The sequence below is a fragment of the Cyprinodon tularosa genome, unplaced genomic scaffold (assembly GCF_016077235.1).
Source record: "Cyprinodon tularosa strain WSP-4 unplaced genomic scaffold, ASM1607723v1 ctg12, whole genome shotgun sequence".
Lineage (NCBI taxonomy): Eukaryota > Metazoa > Chordata > Actinopteri > Cyprinodontiformes > Cyprinodontidae > Cyprinodon > Cyprinodon tularosa.
In genome coordinates, this window is record NW_024038003.1 from 412,844 (window position 1) to 434,540 (window position 21,697).

The 21,697-nt window shown below is 37.6% G+C and overlaps 3 protein-coding genes across 11 annotated transcripts in view; 1 reads left to right on the top strand and 2 right to left on the bottom strand.

Moving 5' to 3' along the window:
• Positions 1–266: 266 nt before the first annotated feature.
• On the top strand, positions 267–11,983 carry cfap94 (cilia and flagella associated protein 94). 2 transcript variants are annotated; one of them, XM_038269884.1, is made up of 17 exons: positions 290–317; positions 675–692; positions 861–915; positions 1,961–2,055; positions 2,531–2,635; positions 3,737–3,874; positions 4,516–4,650; positions 4,738–4,841; positions 4,926–5,121; positions 5,200–5,323; positions 5,670–5,813; positions 6,157–6,311; positions 6,399–6,540; positions 6,796–7,010; positions 9,802–9,960; positions 10,283–10,396; positions 11,229–11,983. In XM_038269884.1, the coding sequence occupies exons 1-17, from the start codon at positions 315–317 to the stop codon at positions 11,502–11,504; spliced, it is 2,178 nt and encodes a 725-aa protein (XP_038125812.1). In that variant the 5' UTR covers positions 290–314; the 3' UTR covers positions 11,505–11,983. The 2 variants fall into 2 exon arrangements, with proteins under 2 accessions (XP_038125819.1, XP_038125812.1); XM_038269891.1 differs by lacking the exon at positions 675–692 and having other exon boundaries at positions 267–317.
• A 634-nt stretch (positions 11,984–12,617) lies between these two features.
• On the bottom strand, positions 12,618–15,042 carry LOC119773083 (LYR motif-containing protein 5A). Of its 2 annotated transcripts, none has more exons than XM_038269901.1 (3): positions 14,944–15,042; positions 14,773–14,846; positions 12,618–13,627 (listed from the first exon to the last, which is right to left on the bottom strand). In XM_038269901.1, the coding sequence occupies exons 2-3, from the start codon at positions 14,815–14,817 to the stop codon at positions 13,415–13,417; spliced, it is 258 nt and encodes an 85-aa protein (XP_038125829.1). In that variant the 5' UTR covers positions 14,818–14,846; positions 14,944–15,042; the 3' UTR covers positions 12,618–13,414. The 2 variants fall into 2 exon arrangements, with proteins under 2 accessions (XP_038125829.1, XP_038125837.1); XM_038269909.1 differs by having other exon boundaries at positions 14,773–14,842; positions 14,944–15,023.
• Positions 15,043–18,082: 3,040 nt separating this feature from the next.
• LOC119773097 (myomegalin-like) overlaps positions 18,083–21,697 on the bottom strand; it is a 66,142-nt gene continuing 62,527 nt past the window's right edge. For all 7 annotated transcript variants that reach the window (XM_038269956.1, XM_038269951.1, XM_038269923.1 and 4 more), the window contains one exon: positions 18,083–20,513. In XM_038269956.1, coding sequence (XP_038125884.1) covers positions 20,374–20,513 — 140 coding nt within the window. In that variant the 3' untranslated portion in view covers positions 18,083–20,373. The remainder of the gene's footprint in view (positions 20,514–21,697) is intronic.

Genomic DNA, 21,697 nt, shown 5'->3' on the forward strand with positions numbered 1-21,697 from the left:
CAGTGATGGCGGCTGTTTTAACGCATCGTTCCAAGTGAAGTCAAGGCGACCTCATATATTTGTGCACTTCAAGCTTTATATTTCTAAAATTCTCGCTGTATTTTTGCTTACGAACAATTCCATTCATAATTAATGAAGTAGATCTCTTTTTTTCCTTTTCAAATTATTTTTCTGTTCGCATTGTAAGCCCCTGTACATAACTTCCGCGTATATATATATAAAAAAAAAATCAGGACTCCGCATGCGCAGTGGTTGCCGTGGTTACCAGTACACCCAAATTCAACGGCTCTATTTTTTTTTTTCTTACAATCAAAATGGTAAGTTTAGTCAAGTTTCTCAAAAACGATTTATATTTCGATTATTGTTTTGAAGAAATGTTTCAAAACGTTAAGTTTGTTGCCGTAATGTTAGAAAATGTTTCTTATTTGTTAAAATATTTCACTTTACTGAATTTAATCCAAATTGAATGCAAACTGTCTATCAAGCTAAAGTATGACCTGGAGTTAATACTTTACTGTCTATCACTGTGTGTGTTATATTTCTTATTTCAGTATTCTAAATGCTGAAATCTTTAATCTAAATGTTGTCTTCTACATATTCTCGTTTCTCATGTCAAACCTTGATTTTGCTTTCTTGCATGTCTATCACATAACTTTCTTTTCCATGAATTATAGCCCCCCAAGAAAAAAAAGGTATGTGCGAAAAGCACTCAGCTCATTTTCTTTTTCACCTTTTAGTTGTATAAGCACTGATTATCTATTTAACTGATTATAGTTTTCTTTTAAACATTTCTATCACTATCCATTCTGGAGTTCAGATAAAAAAAAAAAGAAAACTAAAATTTTCAAGTGTTTTTTCAGAAGGCCCAGAAGAAGAAAAAAACTCTGAAATCGCAGAAGCAGAAAGAGGAGGAAGGTAACCTTTGTCTGTCTGTCTACCTAAACATGTGCTACGTTGACACACTTAGGATTTTATTTTGAACCTCAACCTATAACTATATTTTCTTGCATCTTATAGATACGGTTGAAGTGAGATAATTACTGATAAATGCTAATTTACTGAACTCTGATGCAGTTGTTCTACAGACCTCAGTAAAAAAATGAAAGCTTTAACTCAAATGACATGTAGTTTGGTTAATGTGTTAGCCGTAGTGTCTCTGGGGTTTTGCTGTTTTTCTGGTGTGAGCGAGCTTCCTGCTTCAGAGAGGATCTTTGCTCTTGGCTGGGCCCATAGACATATATATATTATGTCTATGGCTGGGCCAACTCGTGTTGCTTTTGTAATTAAAATGTTAAACTCCACTGGTTCTCCATGTGATTCTGAATGAGGGTCAAAAAACTACAAAACCAACATGACATAATGTTATGATTTGGGAACATTCCACTTTGCTTTAATAAATTCTCAGGTTCCTTTGGATTCATCTTTTAGATCATGTCCATCTGTATTATAAAATTTTGACCATGCAAAGACAAGATGAGCAACATAACTGCAGGACATTCCCATGGTTTTCATATTGTATTTGCTTGAACAGATAAATGTGTCTCCTTTAGACACCTGAACCAAATGAAGGCCCACAGGTCTCTTTATATCTTACCTGACTTCTTAGATTTTTTTGCATATAGGGCAGCAGTATTTTTGGCTTATCCCTTCATTTAATGCACAAATCTGGAATAAGTAGAACTTGTAATTTAATTGTGAATTGATATATTCTGGCTTGCTTAACAGTATAGCAGCCCTAGTGTAGTTGAACTTGAAAATAAATAAATAAAATAACTGAGCTTATTATTCCATCATTTATAAAATAGTTATAATTTTGATCCTAATTGCATGACAAAGCAAAAGGTGAATTATTTTTTATGTCAAACTCAATGGAAAACAAAGTGATTTGACTTTTTCTACAGTGCATATAAGCATCAGCTTTCAACCAGCAGTGAGGTGATCCTTTCTTTTTTTCTTCCAGAAGCAGCCCGGCTGCAGCTGCAGCTTGAAAGAGAAGAACAGGAGAGACTTGAAAATGAGAGAAAGCAGCAGGAGATACAGTGGTTAGAGGAAAAGGTACAATATTTTTAAACATACATGATGAAGTACAACCCTAAAAATTTTTTTTTTAATCTAACTAAATGCAAGCTGTTTAATTTTGTGATTATTATGAATATAAAGCCTGAAAAAGCTTGAACAAGGCTTCTTTTAAACAAGCAGGGTGGTTCTAAAGAGATCTGTGTTTACAGCTCTGATTGAAGTCTTTTGTAGGGGAGGGGTGGGGGGACATCAGCATCAGCTATATTACCCTCAATATTTTGATTATCACAAACATAGCACTTTCATGAACTCAGACTCCCATTGGTCAATTAATTAATTTCCTTATCAAATTCTCTTACAATAATTTACTGAATAGTGAAAGAAAAAGTATAGGGGAGAAAATAAATTTTTAATAACAATTCGGGCCATAAAAGCTTTTATTATTTCCTGTTTTGGACAAGCGTATCTTTTGTTTTCTGCATTTTCTCCATTCTGGTATATTTGCTGTTAGGTTTTGGAGAAAAGAGAGGAGGAACTGCTTAAACTGAACACTTTACTTGAGAAAAATTCCTCGGCAATAACCAAATGGAAGACTGCTGCTGCAGAAAAGGCTGCGGTAGGGAATTCTTTATATTTCTGCTAGTGTTTGCCGTGATTCTTTTTTTATTTTTATTTAAAGGTATAGAGGACAATCTTTTAGTGATTGGATCATCAAAATAAGTTGTCCTCCAAACTGTCAATCATTCTGGTGATATGCTTACGTAAGGGCGTCCTACGTGCTACTTTGGTTAGCTATCTTTTCGTGCACATGCACACTTTCAGGTGCAGATGTGTGGTGAGCTATGGTTTCCAACAGTCATTGAAGCTCTCCTTTCTTACCACGGTTCTTTGAAAATGGCTGAGGGTCGTAAGAAAAAAAATGTCTACAAAGTGTATGAGAAGAAAAGACAGACCTCAGAAGAAACAGATATAAATCCCAGAATGCTTTACTCGGAAAGCTCTCCTCGCAAAGCATTATGGGATTTGCTGTGACAGCAGCCCGCTGTCACCATAGGCTTTCGCTACCCGACAATGTTGACTAATAATGAAGATGGCGCAGGCACCATACGGTGGAGGAGGTGTTACGTCTCCAACAGCGAGCAAAAAGCAGTGATCATCTGTCCGAACGGTAAGTTAACTGAGTTCGCCATAAAGTTCAGTCCCTGCTCTATGTACTGATCGAAGGAGTTAGGGGTTTGGACGGACGTTTGGGCACAGTAAGCTTGTATGAGCTATGAGAACAGCAACTTTTAAACAGAGCGCACACGAGGAAAAATGGGCTTGTGCATGCTCTTGCTCGTGTGCATGTGCATTTTTATTTTTAAAGTGGAGAGGGCGGGTCTTTTCAAAAATTCGTGAAAATGCTCCACTATACCTTTAATTATCCAAATATTAAAAACACAAAATTTGAGGTTTGACATTTTCTTTGTCATGTCTGACAGAATCAACACAAAGGTTCCTTTTATTTATGTGTATATATATATATATATATATATATATATATATATATATATATATATATATATATATATATATATATATATATATATATATATATATATATATATATATATATATATATATATATATATATATGCATATAGATATAGGGATGGCAAATTGATTTATTCATTGGTCGTTCTTGGTCATCTAGAGCATGTCCACTTTCTGTGTTCAGTGGGAAAGATATATGCGTTGTGATGGTTACCCAGACCCAAAAGACCAGCGGGCCGTCAATACTTTCATCAGCTTGTGGAGAGACGACCTGGAGTCCAACGTTGCAGAGCAGTTTGACCAATCCACCACAGCCATACGAGTGTGTATCTGTACATACATACATTATAAAATAAATGTTTGTTTTTTTATCACAATTTATGACATAAAAACCACAATGACCAGCATAGCTCATACATGTGAAGGGGAAGGAAACATTAAACGTGGTTCATAAAAATTGTATAAAGTGTAAAGAGCTTTTAAAGATGGTGGTGGCAGCATCATGCTGTGGGGATGTTTTTTATCAGCAATTTGAAGGGAAAAAATATATGGACAATCTTAGGGAAAAATACCTGACCATAAATATGCAGCCAGTTCTACAGAAGAATAATTTGATTCAAAGCATATTTGGTCAATGCACATACCCAAATCAGACTCAGAGTGATATTTACGAACCAACTTTGTCAAATTTTACTCATTTTGAGGTATTCTGCAAAGCAAAATGAGCTACAAATGATGGTCTGGATAGCTGTTAGACAGACAGCAGAAAAAGGTAGTTCTACTCAGTGTTTACCCAGAAACGCTACTCATCAAATCCCGTAGTAGGATACTAAAATGATGAATAGAGCTAATCTCAATAAAATTGATCAATTTGTGTTTTTAATATGTCAAAATGTAAAAACAACGTTTAGGAATTGAGAATCCTGTTGCTAGACGTTGTATTAACTGGGGTCCTATTTGTAGCTGGCTGAAGATTTGCACGAGCCTCTACAAGAGGCAAAAGATCCAAAAGAGGTTCTGAAGTACCAGGAGGCTCTGATGGAAATGCAGGAGCTTTTCCATTCTAAGCACCTTTTCATAGCTGAGAAGATCCTAAAGGTACATACCGCTGCTTCATTCATGTTAAACAGTGAAGATCCCAGTATGAAGAAACCTGTTCAGCCTTTAATGTTTTCTTGTTCACAGGGAACATGTGAAAAAATGGATCCTGATGCAACAAACCTGCAGCACGAATACAAACATGAGAGGCTGACGCTGTGTCTCTGGGCCAACCTTTTTAAAGACCTAAAGTTAGTGTCTAAAGTTGAGAATATACAAACCTTTTCATTTTCTTCCCGCCGACAAACTCACTGCTTTGGATTGTCTGTTTTCAGCTTGAATGAGCATCGTTTTGAGGAAGCTGGCCTGAGCTTTATGCTTCCCATGCAGCTGGTTTGGAGCGCCGTGGCCGTACGGATGCTCCACACCCACTATGACCACCTGTCAATTCTGGTCAGGATCAGACATCAGGCACAGAAGCAGGTAGAGGAAGAGAAGGAGCTGCCCATCGAGGAGTTAGACCAAAAACAGGTTTGATCAAATAAATCAGTTTTAAGTTCTAACATTACTTTCTAAGATTACAGTTCTAACGATACTTTAACATTACAGGCTTCATCCCGTCCCCCATCCAGAAAAAGTAGCGCAAGTTCAAAGAGAGGCAGGAGCAAGATATCTAGACAGATGGAAGCTTGCAACAGTCAGATGTCCAGCTCGGATTTTTCTGATTCTCCAAGTAAACATGAAAAACCTGATGTAGAATTTTTAGACTAGATCTCTTTTCATTCTCTTTTTGAAAGTTGATACCTTCTCCAGGGGTGCTCCTGAAATCTCTGGGACATCTTTGATCAACCTTACCTGCTCTGTTTTCAGTGATAATTTTCTATTTATTTTTAATTTTAAAATTTGGATTCTTGAAGGGATTTCTACTCCTATCCAAAGGGCTTCTTCACTTTTGAAGAGCAGAACAAACCTTTCAGATACTGTGGAAAGTTAAACAAGGATTTTATGTGTAAAATGTTCCCTTTTTATACACAGTTTTCCACCTAGAACTAATGTAAAATGACCTTCTGTGTCTCCAGCTAAGGATCCATTACAAGCTTCATCCCGTCCCCCATCCAGAAAATGTAGCGCACAAAGTTCCAGGAGAAGCAGGAGCAAGATATCTACACAGATGGAAGCTCTCAACAGTCAGATGTCCAGCCCGGATTTTTCTGATTCTCCAAGTAAACATGAAAAACCTGATGTAGAATTTTTAGACTAGATCTCTTTTCATTCTCTTTTTGAAAGTTGATACCTTCTCCAGGGGTGCTCCTGAAATCTCTGTAATCTTTGATTAACCTTTACTGCTCTGTTTTCAGAGATAATTTTCTATTTATTTTCATTTTAAAATTTGGATCCTTGAAGGGATTTCTACTCATATCCAAAGGGCTTCTTCACTTTTGAAGAGCAGAACAAACCTTTCAGATACTGTGGAAAGTTAAACAAGTGTTTTATGTGTAAAATGTTCCCTTTCTATACACAGTTTTCCACCTAGAACTAATGTAAAATGACCTTCTGTGTCTCCAGCTAAGGATCCAATTGTTCCTCAGCCTAAGGTAATAAGAAGTGGAGCCCAGGTTGTAGATGTGATGCAGTACACATCTGTGGGTGGGGTTTTCTACTGTGATCTCTTCCACCTCCCACCTCGGCCTATCAGAAGAAAAGGATATACAATACTGCAGGTGATTACATCGACCTTAAACTGCCATAAGCTGTTCTCATAGCTCAGGTTGAGCAGATCCTTTAAGATTTATGTTTTTTTCTTCCAGCTTGAGGATGGGCTGAGAGTGTTCCCGTACCCAACTGGGAAGCCCAGCAATGAGGCCTGCCCTCCAGTTGGGGTGTCTGTTACCCTTCCTGACTGGATTACAAACGTGGAACCTCCACTTGTGGCTCGTTGGGATGCTGGAGGTACCGACAGCAGAAATCACACGGGTTATTTTACACACTAATATATATATTACTAGATTGGACATGGTTGAAGGATTGTTTTCATGGTCCTTCAACATTTTTATAAAATAAATAAGAAATCCCTCCCCTTCACACTTGCTTTTCATTGTGTTGGTTTGTTTTAAAAAATCCTGACAACATTCCGATTATCATGCAACACAATCCATGGGAAGGAATATGTTTATAGCATTGTTGATTTGATCTTTACACACCCAGATAAGCAGTGGAGATGGGATGGGATCACTGACGTATCCTACGAGAAGGCCGAAGCCAAGATCTCCTTCAAGATGGAGACATTTCAGACCTTTGCGTTGATGCAGAAGACCTACGCCAACCTCCCCTTTCAGGGCTGGGAGCTGCAACCGCTGGGCCAAGATTCTCTTCTTTTTACTATCAAGGGAGCCATCTTTGACATCACCATTACTATCAAGGTAAGAGAGCTGTCCTTACAAGAGGAATCTGATGTATCTTTTGCAGAAATTTGAATCAGAATTAGTCAATTTAAGGCAAAAAAATTTGAGTTTTTTAATTTAAAAAAATAGCTGAATTCAAACTCTTATTATTAAGTGTTTTTTGGAGACTAAAAACTAAAATAAATAAAAAGAATTTATTCAGTTAAGCGGGGAAAAATGCAGTAAGGATGAAGCTTGAGTTTCTTCAGTTGCACACTCTGTAAGTCAAGTTCTGTCTAGCACAATAAAAGACAAATTGATTTTTTTTTTATTAGTTCTTATCTCACTTTAGAAAAAAAAACATATTTTCATGGACGAATCTCACTGCACACATGCACTTTAACCTTTAAATGTTCTCATTTTCATAATTGTGTATCATTTTTTTCTGCTTTTTTTTTGTTGCATCATAATGTGAAATGTATTACAGACAGTGATGGGACTAACGGCGTTGAAACTAACGGCGTTACTAACGCCGTTACCTTGTTTTAGTAACGAGTAATCTAACTAATTACTTTGACTGTAACTATAACGCAGTTACCATTGCAGACACCCCGTTACTGCGCGTTACTCAGGTCGCACAATGAACCTTTTTTCATGATAGGACTCGTGCGCAGCTGCGTGAAGCTGACACCCCACCCACGTCAAAAACTCTGCAAATAGACTCAATGGTTAGTGCAACGTTAGTGCAGATTTGTGCAGAAAAAAATATTGTTTGTGCTACTTTTGTTTAAGAGATATTAAAGATTATTTTTTAAGTCATCCAGAGGTGCGCGCCTTGTCATGAGAGAGGGGAGGATGAGATTCCGTCTGTCAGTTGAATAGGTGGGTGTTTCTGCTGGTGGGTGTTAACGTACAGCACACACAGAGAGATGGAGAGTGAGGATGACTCCAGCAGCAAAACAGCGTTTTCCACATGGAAATACCGGTGTTACGTCGAGCTGCGTTTCCCCATCACATAACGGTTTCCTCTGCATCTCCACACAGCGCAGGCGGCAAGAGTCACCGCACAAGAGACAGGAAACGCGCATGCTCGCTAAAGGCGCGCAACAGTCGCCCTGTGCTCGCGCCACAGAAGAACTATGGAGAGCGTGAAGGATCAAATGAACCTGACAACAGCCAGAAATGATAACCTATATGGAGAAAGGGAGAAATCTGGATGGATGGATGGATGGATGGATGGATGGATGGATGGATGGATGGATGGATGGATGGATGGATGGATGGATGGATGGATGGATACTCTGCCTTCTCAACCTACTGTATTTTTTATTTTAAACATTATTTGATGGCCTTTGTGGCAGGGATGGAGATCCATATTTTATGTCACACACAGAGTATACATCTAGATAGATAGATGGATAGATAGATGTTGCAGTATCTATAACAACCCAAACACACAGGATTTCAGAATTAGACATCCCCAGTTATTAATTTCATATACTCACCGGATCTGAATGTCCTGTTATAAAACTTTACATCGCGTTCCCCCCTGATGTCATTTGCGTTGAGTTGCAATAAATGCTAAACTGTCTGCAGGTTCTTGTCTTTGTCGTCCGCTCTATTCAGCTGGCTTTAGAAACACACGGCGAGAAGGTGGGGGCCGGGTGGTGAGGTTTACGGGGGCGAGAAACGCAAAAGTAACGCAATAGTTACTTTTACAAGTAACTAGTTACTTTTATTGTGGAGTAACTCAGTTAGTAACTCAGTTACTTTTTGGGAGAAGTAACTAGTAACTATAACTAATTACTTTTTCAAAGTAAAGTGCCCAACACTGATTACAGATATTATTTAGTATTATCAAATGTTTTTATTTTAAGTTATTTGTCATCATTTCCTCCATTTCTATTGCCTAGAACCTCATCTCTATTTTACACCTGCTCTGTAACTGCCTGTAGCACATCAATCTGATCATTTCAATAGGGTGGAACTAAAGTGGTCTCTCTATCTTGGTCTTATGTGGAAATCTTTCTAGATCACCCACAACTTGCCCACTAATTGCAAAAACACAAAATAAAAAAATGCGAATGCAATTTAACATCCATTATAATCTTTGAAGCACATGTTATAAATCCAACAACATAAAAATAAACATTTGAATACCGCAGAAAAATAATTAAAGCTATTTTTTAACAAAAACATTGTAACCTTAAAAGAGGAAATTATGATATGGCCTATATTTGTAATTTCTCACTATCTTGAAATTTTAAAATGTATCTTTTTCATTTGACATGTGATAGTAAAACTCCGAAACGACTGAAAATAGAAAAAATCCTTTCCAATTAAAATTAATACAAACAACATTTGCATTTTTCATTATTACATTTTAAACTTTGCATTTGTTGAGTTTGTTAAAAGGTGATAATAAATAAGGTCATTATGAGTAAACCAAAAACAATGTGCTAAAATATGCTCACTGACTTTATGTCTGAAAAGATCTAAAAGAGGGATTTTCCAAGGGATATTAAAGTTAAGGGACCAAAACACTTAATTTAAAGTACATTTCTACAGATTTTCTGTTCCAGATGCTTCTTTAGTGCTCACAGATTTTTTTCAATAGCAAACTTTATTAAAAAAAAAACTGCATGGATTTACATTTGATTTGCAAATAAACCAACAGATATTAATATTTTCTCCAAGATGTCATCTGCCTTGTGCCATATAGGTATTTTCCAATACACATTTAACAGTTGGAACATGTTCTTGTTTTAAACCAAATGTCGTAAGTAGATGCTTGGTGTTCACAGTTTGTGTGTTTCAATTCAATGAGCAGAATGATCAGTGCATGCTACAGCTGGAGCAGCAAAGAGGCCTCTCTCACCTCGTGGGGAAGTGGATGAGCGGACATGCGCTGCAGAAAGCCATGCTCAAGGCGGGAGTCAACATCTTCGTGAACGAGCACACGCACAAATATGTCAGCTTCTGCAGGAAGGTCTGCATACTTTACTCCTTTCATTTTAGCAAATTTTGCAAACAACCAGAGTTCAGGGATTTTTATGCTGTATGCATTAGGGGTGATAGACTTTTTGAACAGAAGATGTTCTCTATTTTGCATTATGGTTTAATGTGCCTAACAACCTTGGTTAAAAATCAGTCCAGCAGACAACTGTTAGAATATGAGTAGATCACTAGATCCAACCTATGCTTTGCAAGGGACCAATATTAAATCAGTGCTGCTACATTTGATGATAGTGTCAATATGAAAATTACATTTTGATCGCCTTGGCATCAGAAAATGTTTATCTTGTTTCCAGGAATCGCTTACAGAACAAGTTGTTTATAAACAGATGGCCCTCTTTGCATCTGCTTGTGCTTTCTCATGGAGCAAGTGGAATGCCAAATGTGGAGAGGAGCATCTCGTTCTTCAGGTATTTTGGATTTTGCTGCAAACTTCATTTTACTGTGAACAAAACACAAACTATTTCTTTGAGGCATGTTGATGTATGACAACCAGTCTGCAATAAATGGCCAGCAACATGTCTGGTTTGCTTTATCGACTTCAGCTTTGCTAAGGTCTGGAATAAAGTTGTGGAGTTTTTTAAAATATTTATGGAATTAAACTATCCTGAGCTTCAGTATCCTGACAAAGGATAAAGCATGGGATGTTGTGGCAACACCTCACTGTAGGGGTGCTTTTCTTCAGCAAGGAGAGGGCAGACGGCTAAAGTTGATGAGAAGAAAAAGTTAAAAAAAAGGGTAGACCTGGATAGAAATAAAAAGTGTCTGATAGAGTTGAGACTGAGGTTGAAAGTTTAAACCGTGGTCATAGGGAGAGATCCATCCGTTGTCATGGCGTCTCCAGGCAAAAACATTAAGGTGATAGAATGACCCAATCAAAGTTCAGCGTCAATTGTAATTTTCTGCCAAACTTGAACATTTCTATTGGTTGTAAAGAATTAATCCAAAGGTATTTGTGGGGCTACAAAGATATGCAAATCGTAATTTTTTTGAATTTCACTTTTTCATGAAGGTTGAAATGTTTGCATTTATTTGCTCCTAATTCACAGTTTAGCACTAGTTTGCATTGGTATGTTACATAAAATGTACCAGAGACATGTTGAACCTCTTAGCTTTCATGAATACTTCTGCAAAACTTCGGCAAAGCTGTGGCCATGGCAAAGATTAAAGATAGACCCAATAGCCCAAAGCAGCTCGTCTTCATCTTTCTGTTGTTTTCATTCCTCTTTCCATCCATCCCAGGTGTGTGAGCACCATGACCCCTCCCCTGTACCTGAAGCGTCGTGGGGCGTATACCTCGTGGGTGCAGAGAAGAGTCAGAAACTAAAGATTACAGAGAACAGTGAAGCTTTTTCTCCAGAACATGTTCCTGGCAGCCTGGTCCACAACACCTTCATCCACATGCTAGAGGATAATATGAGCCCTGATGGAATAGATATGACCAGAAATTCCAATTATTGTTTTGTTGATACTGTACAGAACCTGCTGTGTGCCACCAGACCCCTGGTTTTTTCATAGATTCTGCCAACAAACCTTTACAGAGATTCCTTTAAACAGAAGTTGGCTCTATCCATCAAATAGGCATAGTTGGTTTTACAGGATTTCCTTAAGAGGTATTTAAGTTTCTAAAAGACCCTTGGAAACAAATTTCCGCTGCAGTGGTGAAAAATATAAATATGAATACTTTAGTCAGTCTTTTCAGAGTTGTTTTGACAGGAAAACTGCTAATCCTGATGGAGAACTTTGATGAATCCTCTCTGTTCTTTCTGTTGTTGCCTTTAAGCTGGTTTGATTGTTAGCACTTTACCATCCTCTGAGCAGGAGTGTTGATGTGTTTAACTATGCACCAGCACAAAGCTTTTGTCCTGTAGCTTCTCCAATTAAATGTTTTATTTTTAAGTTTAATTGATTTGTTCTGATATATGAATGTACTGTATCTATGTGTTGATTGTTGAACTAACAGGGCTGTGATAAGGACTGCCACAGATTAAAAGGTACATTTTGTTCATTAAGTATTTCCTTTTAATTTTGAATTCATTGTCTGCACATATAAAAAGGGATTTGTTGGTCCTGCAAGTGGTTCCCATATAAGCTGAAAGCTTTTTGTCACTGTTGAGACTGTCTGCAATGATAGGAGAGAGAAAGAGATTTAAAAAGTGACAGAAACAGGTGGATTGTTTTTTTTGAAGAATTTGGAATCACTGGTAGCAGCACAATCAATATCCACCCACAAGATGGTGATGTAATTAGAACAAAGAGAAAGACATGAAAAAAGGTTAACCTTTGAAGTAACTGTAGATAATCCAACATTTCAGTGAGGTAAAGAGGTCATTATGCTGAGAATGGGCCAAAAACGTTCCCTTTAACAAGGCATAAAGTTAGTGGCTGATCCATCTGTTTTTCTACTGCTATTGGCCTGGCTAATAGCAGTAGCAGTCCGCTAAAAAAACCCTGTTATCCTAGCCTGAAAGCAGGCAGTGCCTGCCTCATGAACTTACGCTGCAAGTTGCTTCCAAAGGTGAGGAGCCTGGTCTGCCAACCAATATACTTTTAGAAGCTTTAGGAACCACAATTCTAACCTGCACTTTGGGAGCAAAATTGCTGCAAAGCAATGTGGACGCATGACACAGCTTATAAAAAAAACATTTATTTTCTGTGAACAGTGCATTGATATAGAATAGTACAGAGGCTCCAGCAGTAACTTGACATTTGCTCTAAACATGTATTAATAAGGATTATACCTCCACTTCATTATACAAAACTCAGTCATTCTACTGTAACAATCAGATGATAACAGAAAGCACATAGCCCTTTGAATCTTAAGGATTACAATCTGAATAAAACAAGAATATGACGTGAAATCTCTAAAGAAAATGTGATTTGCACCAAAACACTAAACTTAAGAGGAGTCTAGGTGCTACTGCACCACCTGAATGGCTTTGAATAGAAGTTTTAGGGCCAGCCTGGATAAAGATGGCTATCGGGCCTCATTAACAGAATATGTCAAGAACATTCAGTACAAAAGAATGCTGTGATTGGTAAGGAACTGTGGTGGCAGCATAATGCTGTGGGGTTTTAACCAATCAAAAAATGCATTTGCGAAATTTTTATTTAAAAGTACATTTTTAGCAAAGAAGAAATGGTGGCCGTGTGGCTGCAGGTTTTCTTTCCAACCGAGCAATAGAACACCAGACTGAGTGTGTCCAGTCTTAACATGATGACTTGATGAGATGAATGGAGTCTGGTGTGCTATTGCTTGGTTGGAAAGAAAACCTGCAGCCACACGGTCCTTTCTGGAACCAGTTTGACACCCCTGTTTTCTGAAAGCTAGGGTATCTTACCAAAAGGGTTTGGAGGGAACATTAATTACACTGAAGTCTCTACTCCTTGCCTTCATGCGTCCCTTTTTAGAAAAATAATGTTCATCCTTAATTCTCGGGCTCGTAGTAACGCTTCTTCATGGCCCGATATTTTCGGAGGAAATAAAGGGCCTCCAGCTCTTTGATGACGTGGTCTCCCCTGGCAACCAGCTGTTTGATTTTCTCAGGGTCGGTCTCGTCTTTGTTCTTCATAAAAGCGGACTTTAGGCGTTCTCTGAAATACGCCGCTCCCTTTGGGTACTCACGGCCAAGATATAGCAGCTGGAGGATTAGAAAAAAATTTTCAGTTCACAGAGTTAAATATTTTTGTATTAAACTGAAGTTAGGTTCTGTGAATTGCGGGAATGACACACCACGCTGGAAGAAGCAGTGGTTTATTTCTATAGTAAAAACGGGGCAAATAACGAAGCAATATGACAGCTGGAGTCCTTACTACTGTGCTAAAGTAACTGCTGAAATGGTCAAACATGAACAGCCTTCAAATGCAAGATTGTTGGACAAACAGACAGAGCATGGAGCTCCTTCACACAGTCACCTCATCAAGCAGTGGTCTCAAACTCCTGTCCTAACGAGCCAGTGTTCAACGAAAGCATTTTAGCCACTTGATTTAAGACCTTTTTGGGTCAAAAGCTGGACACTGTCAAATCCTCTTACAACAGGGAGAAAGGAAGGAGAATTTAACCACAGATTAAGGGGATCATATATTGTGCAGTACAGTCACACTACTCAGTTTTGTTTTGATTACACTTTTTCATTCAGGACACAAAGCTTAAAATAAATCGATATAGACAGGGAGATTTGATGATTTTTAGAGACTTTATCCTTGTGGTTTGAAAAAAACAAAAAACAGTGGCCCAGGAGGAAGGGGAGCAGGTTGCCGGTTCAAGTCCCCACTCCATCTTTTTCAGTCTGCCTCACATGTAGTGTGTGAATGATTGCATGCAGTGCAAACAGCTTTAGAGTCAGATTTGATAAATGCCATGTACCATTAAGCAGCTGAACTAAAGTGGCTTGTTTACACAAAATAAAATGCAGGTAGGAAGAGAATAATGGAAACATGTTCACATATAGAAACAATAAATATATATATATATATATATATATATATATATATATATATATATATATATATTTTATTAATTATATTATATATATTTATAATTAGACATCACAGTCAGATATGTCTGGAACCATTTTTTACTGTTTCTTTTCCCCATATCACATTATATTGTGATTTAAAGTCAAAAGAAGGGCAAGTTTATATCTAAACCCCATAAATTATTTCAAAAGCTTTAGGAAAGTAAAGCATCCATATATTCAAAACTATAAACGTGCTTCATCGTCATTTTACCCGTTTTTAATCTATGCCTGCCATCAGCAGTAAGGAAGCAGTGATCAGAACTCACAGTTTTGTACAGTCTAATAACTTCACCCTTTAAAGGGTTTGCCATGTCACAAACCAAAGAAGCCGCCCGCCTTTCTGGAAAAAAGGAAAGAAAAAATGGGGATGTGAAGACAAACAGATATCAGATATTTTAAGCCTCGATGCATCGCTAACTAAGCGGATTTATACTGACAGGAAAATATGAACAAGCAGCTGAGAGAAGATCTTCTTTTCTCCTTTTCCACCTTGTCCTCAGTTCACGTTACACACTCTGCCGTGTGACGTCCCGTACTGTGGCAAATATAAACATAAGAACGCGCATGCGCACAAACTGCCGTAATTAAGTGTTCGATTGAGTTTCCTTTTTTTATTTTTCTAAGTGAAAAGTTTTATTTCGCTGCCAGCCCGCGCTGCTATATGATATTTTGTGGTGCTATCGTGATATAAGTGAATATAATAGAATGGAAAATCCTTTATTGTCCCACAATGGGGAAACTGGTGTTTACAGCAGCAAAAAGGTTATAGAAAAAATTATGACACAAATGTGGGCCTTAGAGATATGTATAAGAATAACATAATAGTGAATAATTAAAAAATAAACAAGGATGAAGTGCAAAAGAAAAACCTCATCATTACTTTTTTTGCAGTCTTTCTTAAGGAACAGTATGGCTGTGACGGCGTCACATCAACCATAATGCATCAATAGTATTCTTAAAAAATACACAGAATTAAAAACAAGGTTTTTAGGACACAAGTTAAAGAAGTGGGATTGATATTACTAAAAATCTCGCAGTAAGATTTGGCAAACTCCCCCATAGAAATGGGGGAGTTTGCCAACTCCCCCATAGAAATAAAGGAAGCAAGACTGAGAAAGTAAATATTCTCACAATTAAATATTTTTTAGTTTTTAAACACAACTAATTCTAATTTATCCTATAGAAGGTAAATTAAAATTATCATCATGACAAAAGAAAAATATCCTAATGTATCTATTTTAAATGCATGCATTTAGAATTCATTTTTTCGTTTATTGATTTTATCGAATACCTACTCTGGTTTTTTTCCCATTGAAACATTTTTTTCTTTTAGGTAAAAACAAATGATGGATTTCAGATTTCCATCCTTTTTAACATCCTACAGCTACACCACATTAGACTACATCTTCTAGCTTTTTTTCGGTAAAATCATTCTTTAACCGTCTTCTAAACATAGGCAGATACGTTGATCTATTTTAAACACATGGCTTAACTAATGACCACTGATTACATAAGGTGACAGTCTCACAAGTTAGATAAAATCTTAGAAACTTCTATACAACTATTTTGATTTCTCTTTAAGAATAATAATCTACAAAGAACAACAGAAAAACAAAAAAAAACAAACAATTATGCTATTGGAAACCAGCTGTAGCGTGGCACATAAGAGATCAGCCTGGTTAGGATTAGATTAAATAAAAATTCAGCCTCTGCTTGTGTATCTGAGACACCATTGATCCTTAGCTTCTCTCAATTATTTCAAAAAGGTTGTGAGATTTTCCTAATTAAGGATGTTCCACTAAAGCCAACACCTCAGACACAGAGACAGTCTTTATCAAAGACTAGGGAGCCTTTAGTTCCTCTTCCAAGACTGTTTTTTAACAACTTGCTTAGCAAATATTGCATTTTAAAGATGTATAACATATGTATGTGGTTAAGCCCATGTTAATATGAGACAATTCTTTGGATATTTTATACAAATCTTTCTGAAAGTTAAAACCAATTTAAAATTGCCATCTCTTAGTTTTGAGGGTTTGAGGTGATTCAGTTACACAATCAAATACAGTCACTATGGGTGAGTCCGTACGTCCGCCCTAACTCCTAGATACCTCAATCCCTTTATAGAGCAGGGTCCAAATGGTACGGTAGCTGACCGTTCGGACAGATGATCAATACTTTTCGCTCCCAGTTGGTCACATAAATCTGCCCCCCCGCACGATGCCTGTACCATCTTTGTCTGTAGTCGCCACTCTCAGGTGGCAACAGCCTATGACAATAGCGGGCAGCCGTGACACCAAATCCCATAATGCTTTGCGAGGAGAGCTCTCAACGCAAAGCATTCCCTTATATATCTGCTCGGATGATCCTTACTTTTCAAGGTGCACTGCATTGTGGGAATTTCGAGTCCACTACATTTTTATCCACTAGATGTTTGGAAACTCATCTAAAATGGCGTAATCACTATATAGTGCCCTACGTAGTGATTAGGGTGGACATTTGGACACCATCTATATTGCATCTTGGGATCCATTTTTGTATCAATGAAACTATATCTATAAACGATGCATTACATGAAAGTGTTGAATTTGAAAAAGTTTCTAAATATTCATCTGTCAATAATTTGATATATATATTTATTTTCTAAATATATATCATGTGGACTAGACATAAGCATTTGATCAGTTTTAATTTTCCTGTGGGGGCTGCTAAGTGGCAGTGGAGGATACTGCTGCCTTGTAGCAAGTAGGTTCTGGGTTCGATTCCCAGCCCGGGGTCTTTCTGCATGGAGTTTGTATCTTCTCCCTGAGCATGCGTGGATTCTCCAGCTTCCTCTCACAGTCTAAACACATGACTGTTAGGTTTATTGGCTTCTCTAAATTCTCCTTAGGTGAGAGTGTGTATGTGAATGGTTCTTTGTCCTGTTTGTCTCGTGTTGCCCTGTGATGGACTGGTGACCTGTCCAGGGTGTACCCCGCCTCTCGCCCGTAGACAGCTGGAGATAGGCACCAGCACCCCTGCGACCCCACTTGGGGGGTGCGCGTGTCAGTAAATGGATGGATGGATGTATTTTCCTGTGTAAAAGAAAGTTTTATGGGTAGGGCCCCGTAATCCTGCTGCAGCTAATCCTAAATCCAGTCCTGGTTCAAAAGAGCTAGTTGGATAAACTTTTCTGTACTCCATTTGGCCATCCTGTAACTCACTTTAAGTAAGTTACAGGATGTTACTTAAAGTCTTGGGCTCTCTCACAACCTGAAGTATAACCATGTCTCAAATGTTGTGGAAAACAAAGACTCCTTTAAATAGCTTTGTGCTTTCACTACTTCATTGTAAACACCCTACTAACGCTGATTAAATTTGAAATTCAGGAACATCGTCCAAACCGAAGAATGTTGTTTTCCGGGTGTCCTGGTGATACGAAAGTGTGGAGTACTCACCTTTTGGAGAACCAGTTCATTTTTTATTGCATCTACAGTCATTGCTTTAATGAAATCTTACTTATCAGCTACCACCTATGTAGAAGAAACAATTTCCAGATCTAAATTAAATCAAGCTAACATATTAGGAGAAAACCACACAACATTTTTCAGTGCTTTATTCACTCTTTCTCACAATTTATCATCGTTAAAACATTTTCATCGACAGAACACACCTGATCAGACACAGGATCCATCAGAGTCCTGCATCGGCCAACTAGTTCAAGAAGCACAAACTCAGGATAAGCCTGCACCGATCGGATAGCGATATATACATATGCAATTCAATACCAACAATAATCCACTGTTTGGTTCCCTTCTCATTAGCAAATAGCAACAAAAAAAAGGCTTTGTTTACGCTCTAACAAGGTGCTCTGTTAATTTTGTGTTTCACAATCATTTCAGAAAACATTTTCAAAAAAAAACAATTCTTCAAAAACTCTCCCTATAAGTTTGAGTTACTTGGCAACTTTCTTTTGTCTTTATTGTCTTTTTTTCCTGAAAAATCGAGCGTGAACAAAACCTACTTTAACAGAAATCAAGCAGACGCTTGGTGAAGGCCATTTCTACCTCTGAGAGCAAACTCTCAGGCTAAGGTTAAAGGCAAGCGAAGCAACATTAACAGGAGCTGTATCATAGCTGATCAGTGTATTACACTATTTAGATAAAGGCATAGTCTGCTATTACTTATCAGGTGTAAGCCTTTGCAAATAACACATTTAAAGTGGCTTCATTCTTTAATACACACTGTGTACGAAGTGTACCCAGCAGGAGGTGAGTAGCTAATGCACACACACATCGTAGTGATGTTTAACATCAAAATAAACCAAAACAAGCTATTGCACAAGTACCCAGATATACTCAACTTTGCAAAAAAAGCAAATGTTGGATGTTTTCACACAAATATCCCTAAAATGTATACAAAGCTATAAACAGCACAAAATGGCATCATGTACAGCAAATAATGAGCTAAAAGAAAAGTGAATATGGGCTTTTTTAGATGAAAATTGAAAGAATATTGAGCCAATGGACAGCCTGCCAAAGTTTGAATTTTTGTATGAATTTGTTATTTTTTAGGAAATATTACAAATGACAAGCGGATACGATAGCAAATAGCTTTGACTGAAAAACCCACTGAAGTGTTGGTCCAAAAAAAGTTTCAAAACACACGGGATGTCTTCTCTTTAAAAATAGGAAGAAAAAAACAAGACAGCCTGGTAATGCTGATGCTGTTAAACCCGTTTTTTTCTCATTCATGTAGACATGGTAATTCAGATTGAAAAAGATTAAGTCTCAAACTTTGGCAAATATCAGCAATGATGTTCCAACGCCCAGATTTTCATGTACACAATCCCTGTCATGCATCAACACGAAAGAAATAAATACAGCCATGACACTGGTTGTGTCCAAATTGTGACAAAAACTGTGAACTATGATGCAGTGCAGCATAATTACTGAAGAAACATCGTTATTGCACATGCTCGTACGACTAACCCCGCTGGGCAGAGAGTACGTGTGATCGGCCTGCTTCCTCTGGTAACCCCAACTCCCAGTTCTGCTTGGTTTATGAGTTTTTTTTTTCTGTTTTTGCAAATTTTGAGACACAAAAAATGGGGGCATAGGACTTTGCTGTAGCATCACTCAACAACAAATCAACTTAGCTACTGAATGCCTTACTATTTATTAGCTTTCTCCACAAGAACAGCAAGCACACAGCCCAAATACAGTACATTCCTCGTCCAGGGAGAGATTGCTTAAGTCACTTTTCTTTGCATTGCATCTGCAAAAAACGTTACTGCCACAAGTTAGAGAATTGCATTTTAGTGGCAGCTTTAGGGGGAATTGATTTGTCTTTGAGTGCGCTATTTGATCACACACAAATAGATGACTATATGTGTATGTACCTGTGTGAAGAATACTTCTCAAATCCACTTTAAACATTCACAAACCCTCTTTGTCTACAGGCTGTCTGGCTCTGTGTGGGTTCAGATGGGAGACGACTCTGTACCTGAAATACTTTTGAAACCCACTAGAAACAGTTACAATCACAACCGGAGATTAAAGGCATCTTCAGACACTTCGGTCTTCAGGACGCACATCCCTGAAACCATCAGAAGCACTTTTCAAATTGCCTCTCAGTCTAACACACAGCAAGGCAAACTGCTGACAGTTTCACTCAAAGACAAAACAAATGAGGTGGGAAGAGGAGGAAGGGAGGCTGGAGGTTCAGCTTATACTGTGACTGTATTGTCCCAAAGATGAAAGGGTTAATTGGAGGGAAAAGCTGATATAGGTTAAATTGAAAAGGGCAGGCTGGTGTGCAGGATGCAGAGGAGGTTCGGTTTAAGCAGAGAGGTCAGAGATGGGAGCACTTGGGTTTGGTGCTTTGACTGTCTAAAGCAGACACTCGCTGCTCCGCTTCCTGGTTGCCAGACGCTGATTAGCTTCTCCTCCTGCGACTGCAGGGAAGCCGCTGCGCTTCAGGAAACCTTGATCAGGAGGCCATGCTCTGGAAGTACCTCTAAGGTCCTCAGCTGAACGGGAAAGGAAAAAAAATTAGAGCTTGTAAAAAGCGTCTGGAAACAGGTTAATGTAAAAGGGATGGTTTGACAGTTTTGGTAAAATGTTCACTTTGTTATTAAGAGCTAAATCGAAGAGTAGATGACTTTTTTTCCATGGATGAATCTTTTACCTTTTTCTTTTTAAGCACTAATCATTTTAACAGTACCACAACAGTACCACAACCAATTTTTTTCTATATCATCTGATTTTATATACTATCTTAAAGTGTCAGACGATATATCTACCATATGTGAAGTATTTTAGCAAAATATGGTAAACACAAAGTTTATGTCAAATAATGCTTTAACCATGTTTTCTTTCCACGATGGCAGCTTCTTATTGATTCCTCTGTAAAATTAACATGAAGAACAGCAGATAAAAACTGTGGGTTTATCTGAGATATTCAGAAGACAAAATGTATGAAGGCTATGATTACATTTTATCTGGAGTTTTAATCCTAAAGACTGGATTTTTTATTTATTTATTTGCCAGGATATATATATTTTTTGTAAATAATAATCTAATTACAAATAAGGAAGAGTCTGTATTCAGATCCCTTCATTGGCTCCATAGCCGACAGGTTAATTACACAACTTTAACATTTCAACTAAGTAATGGACATTTAAACTAGTAAATAGAGGTCAAATAAAAGTTTATCCATGGCTGTGATAAGAAGTGAGATGCATTTAAAGGTCTTGATCCAAATAATTCATCAATGGAGTGCCTAATGCTGGCAGCTGTAACACAGCAAAAAAAATACTTACAAGTTAACATTAAAGAGGGACTAAAAGGGTCCTTTGGGTCCAGGCTCCTTATTTATCATCCTGGAGTGAGATTGAATATGCTAAGAAATGAGCCCCTGTTTCAACATTGACGCCTTGTGATTCAAGCTGAAGCTTGTTAAAGCCAAAGTTTTGTGATAAAAACTTTTAAAAGTTAAAACAAGAGAAATAGGGACAGTGGCTGAAACAATTAATTGGATTAATTGTGATTAATCAATCACTGAAAAAATCATCAACTAATTTAGTACTCGATTAATCACTAATTGGAGTAGAGAGGCTCTAGAACCTTTAACTGAAAGAGCTAGACATTTAGAGCAGTAATTATACCAAAAATGGTAAAAAAAAAATGTCAACATTTTGAATTTAGGATAAAA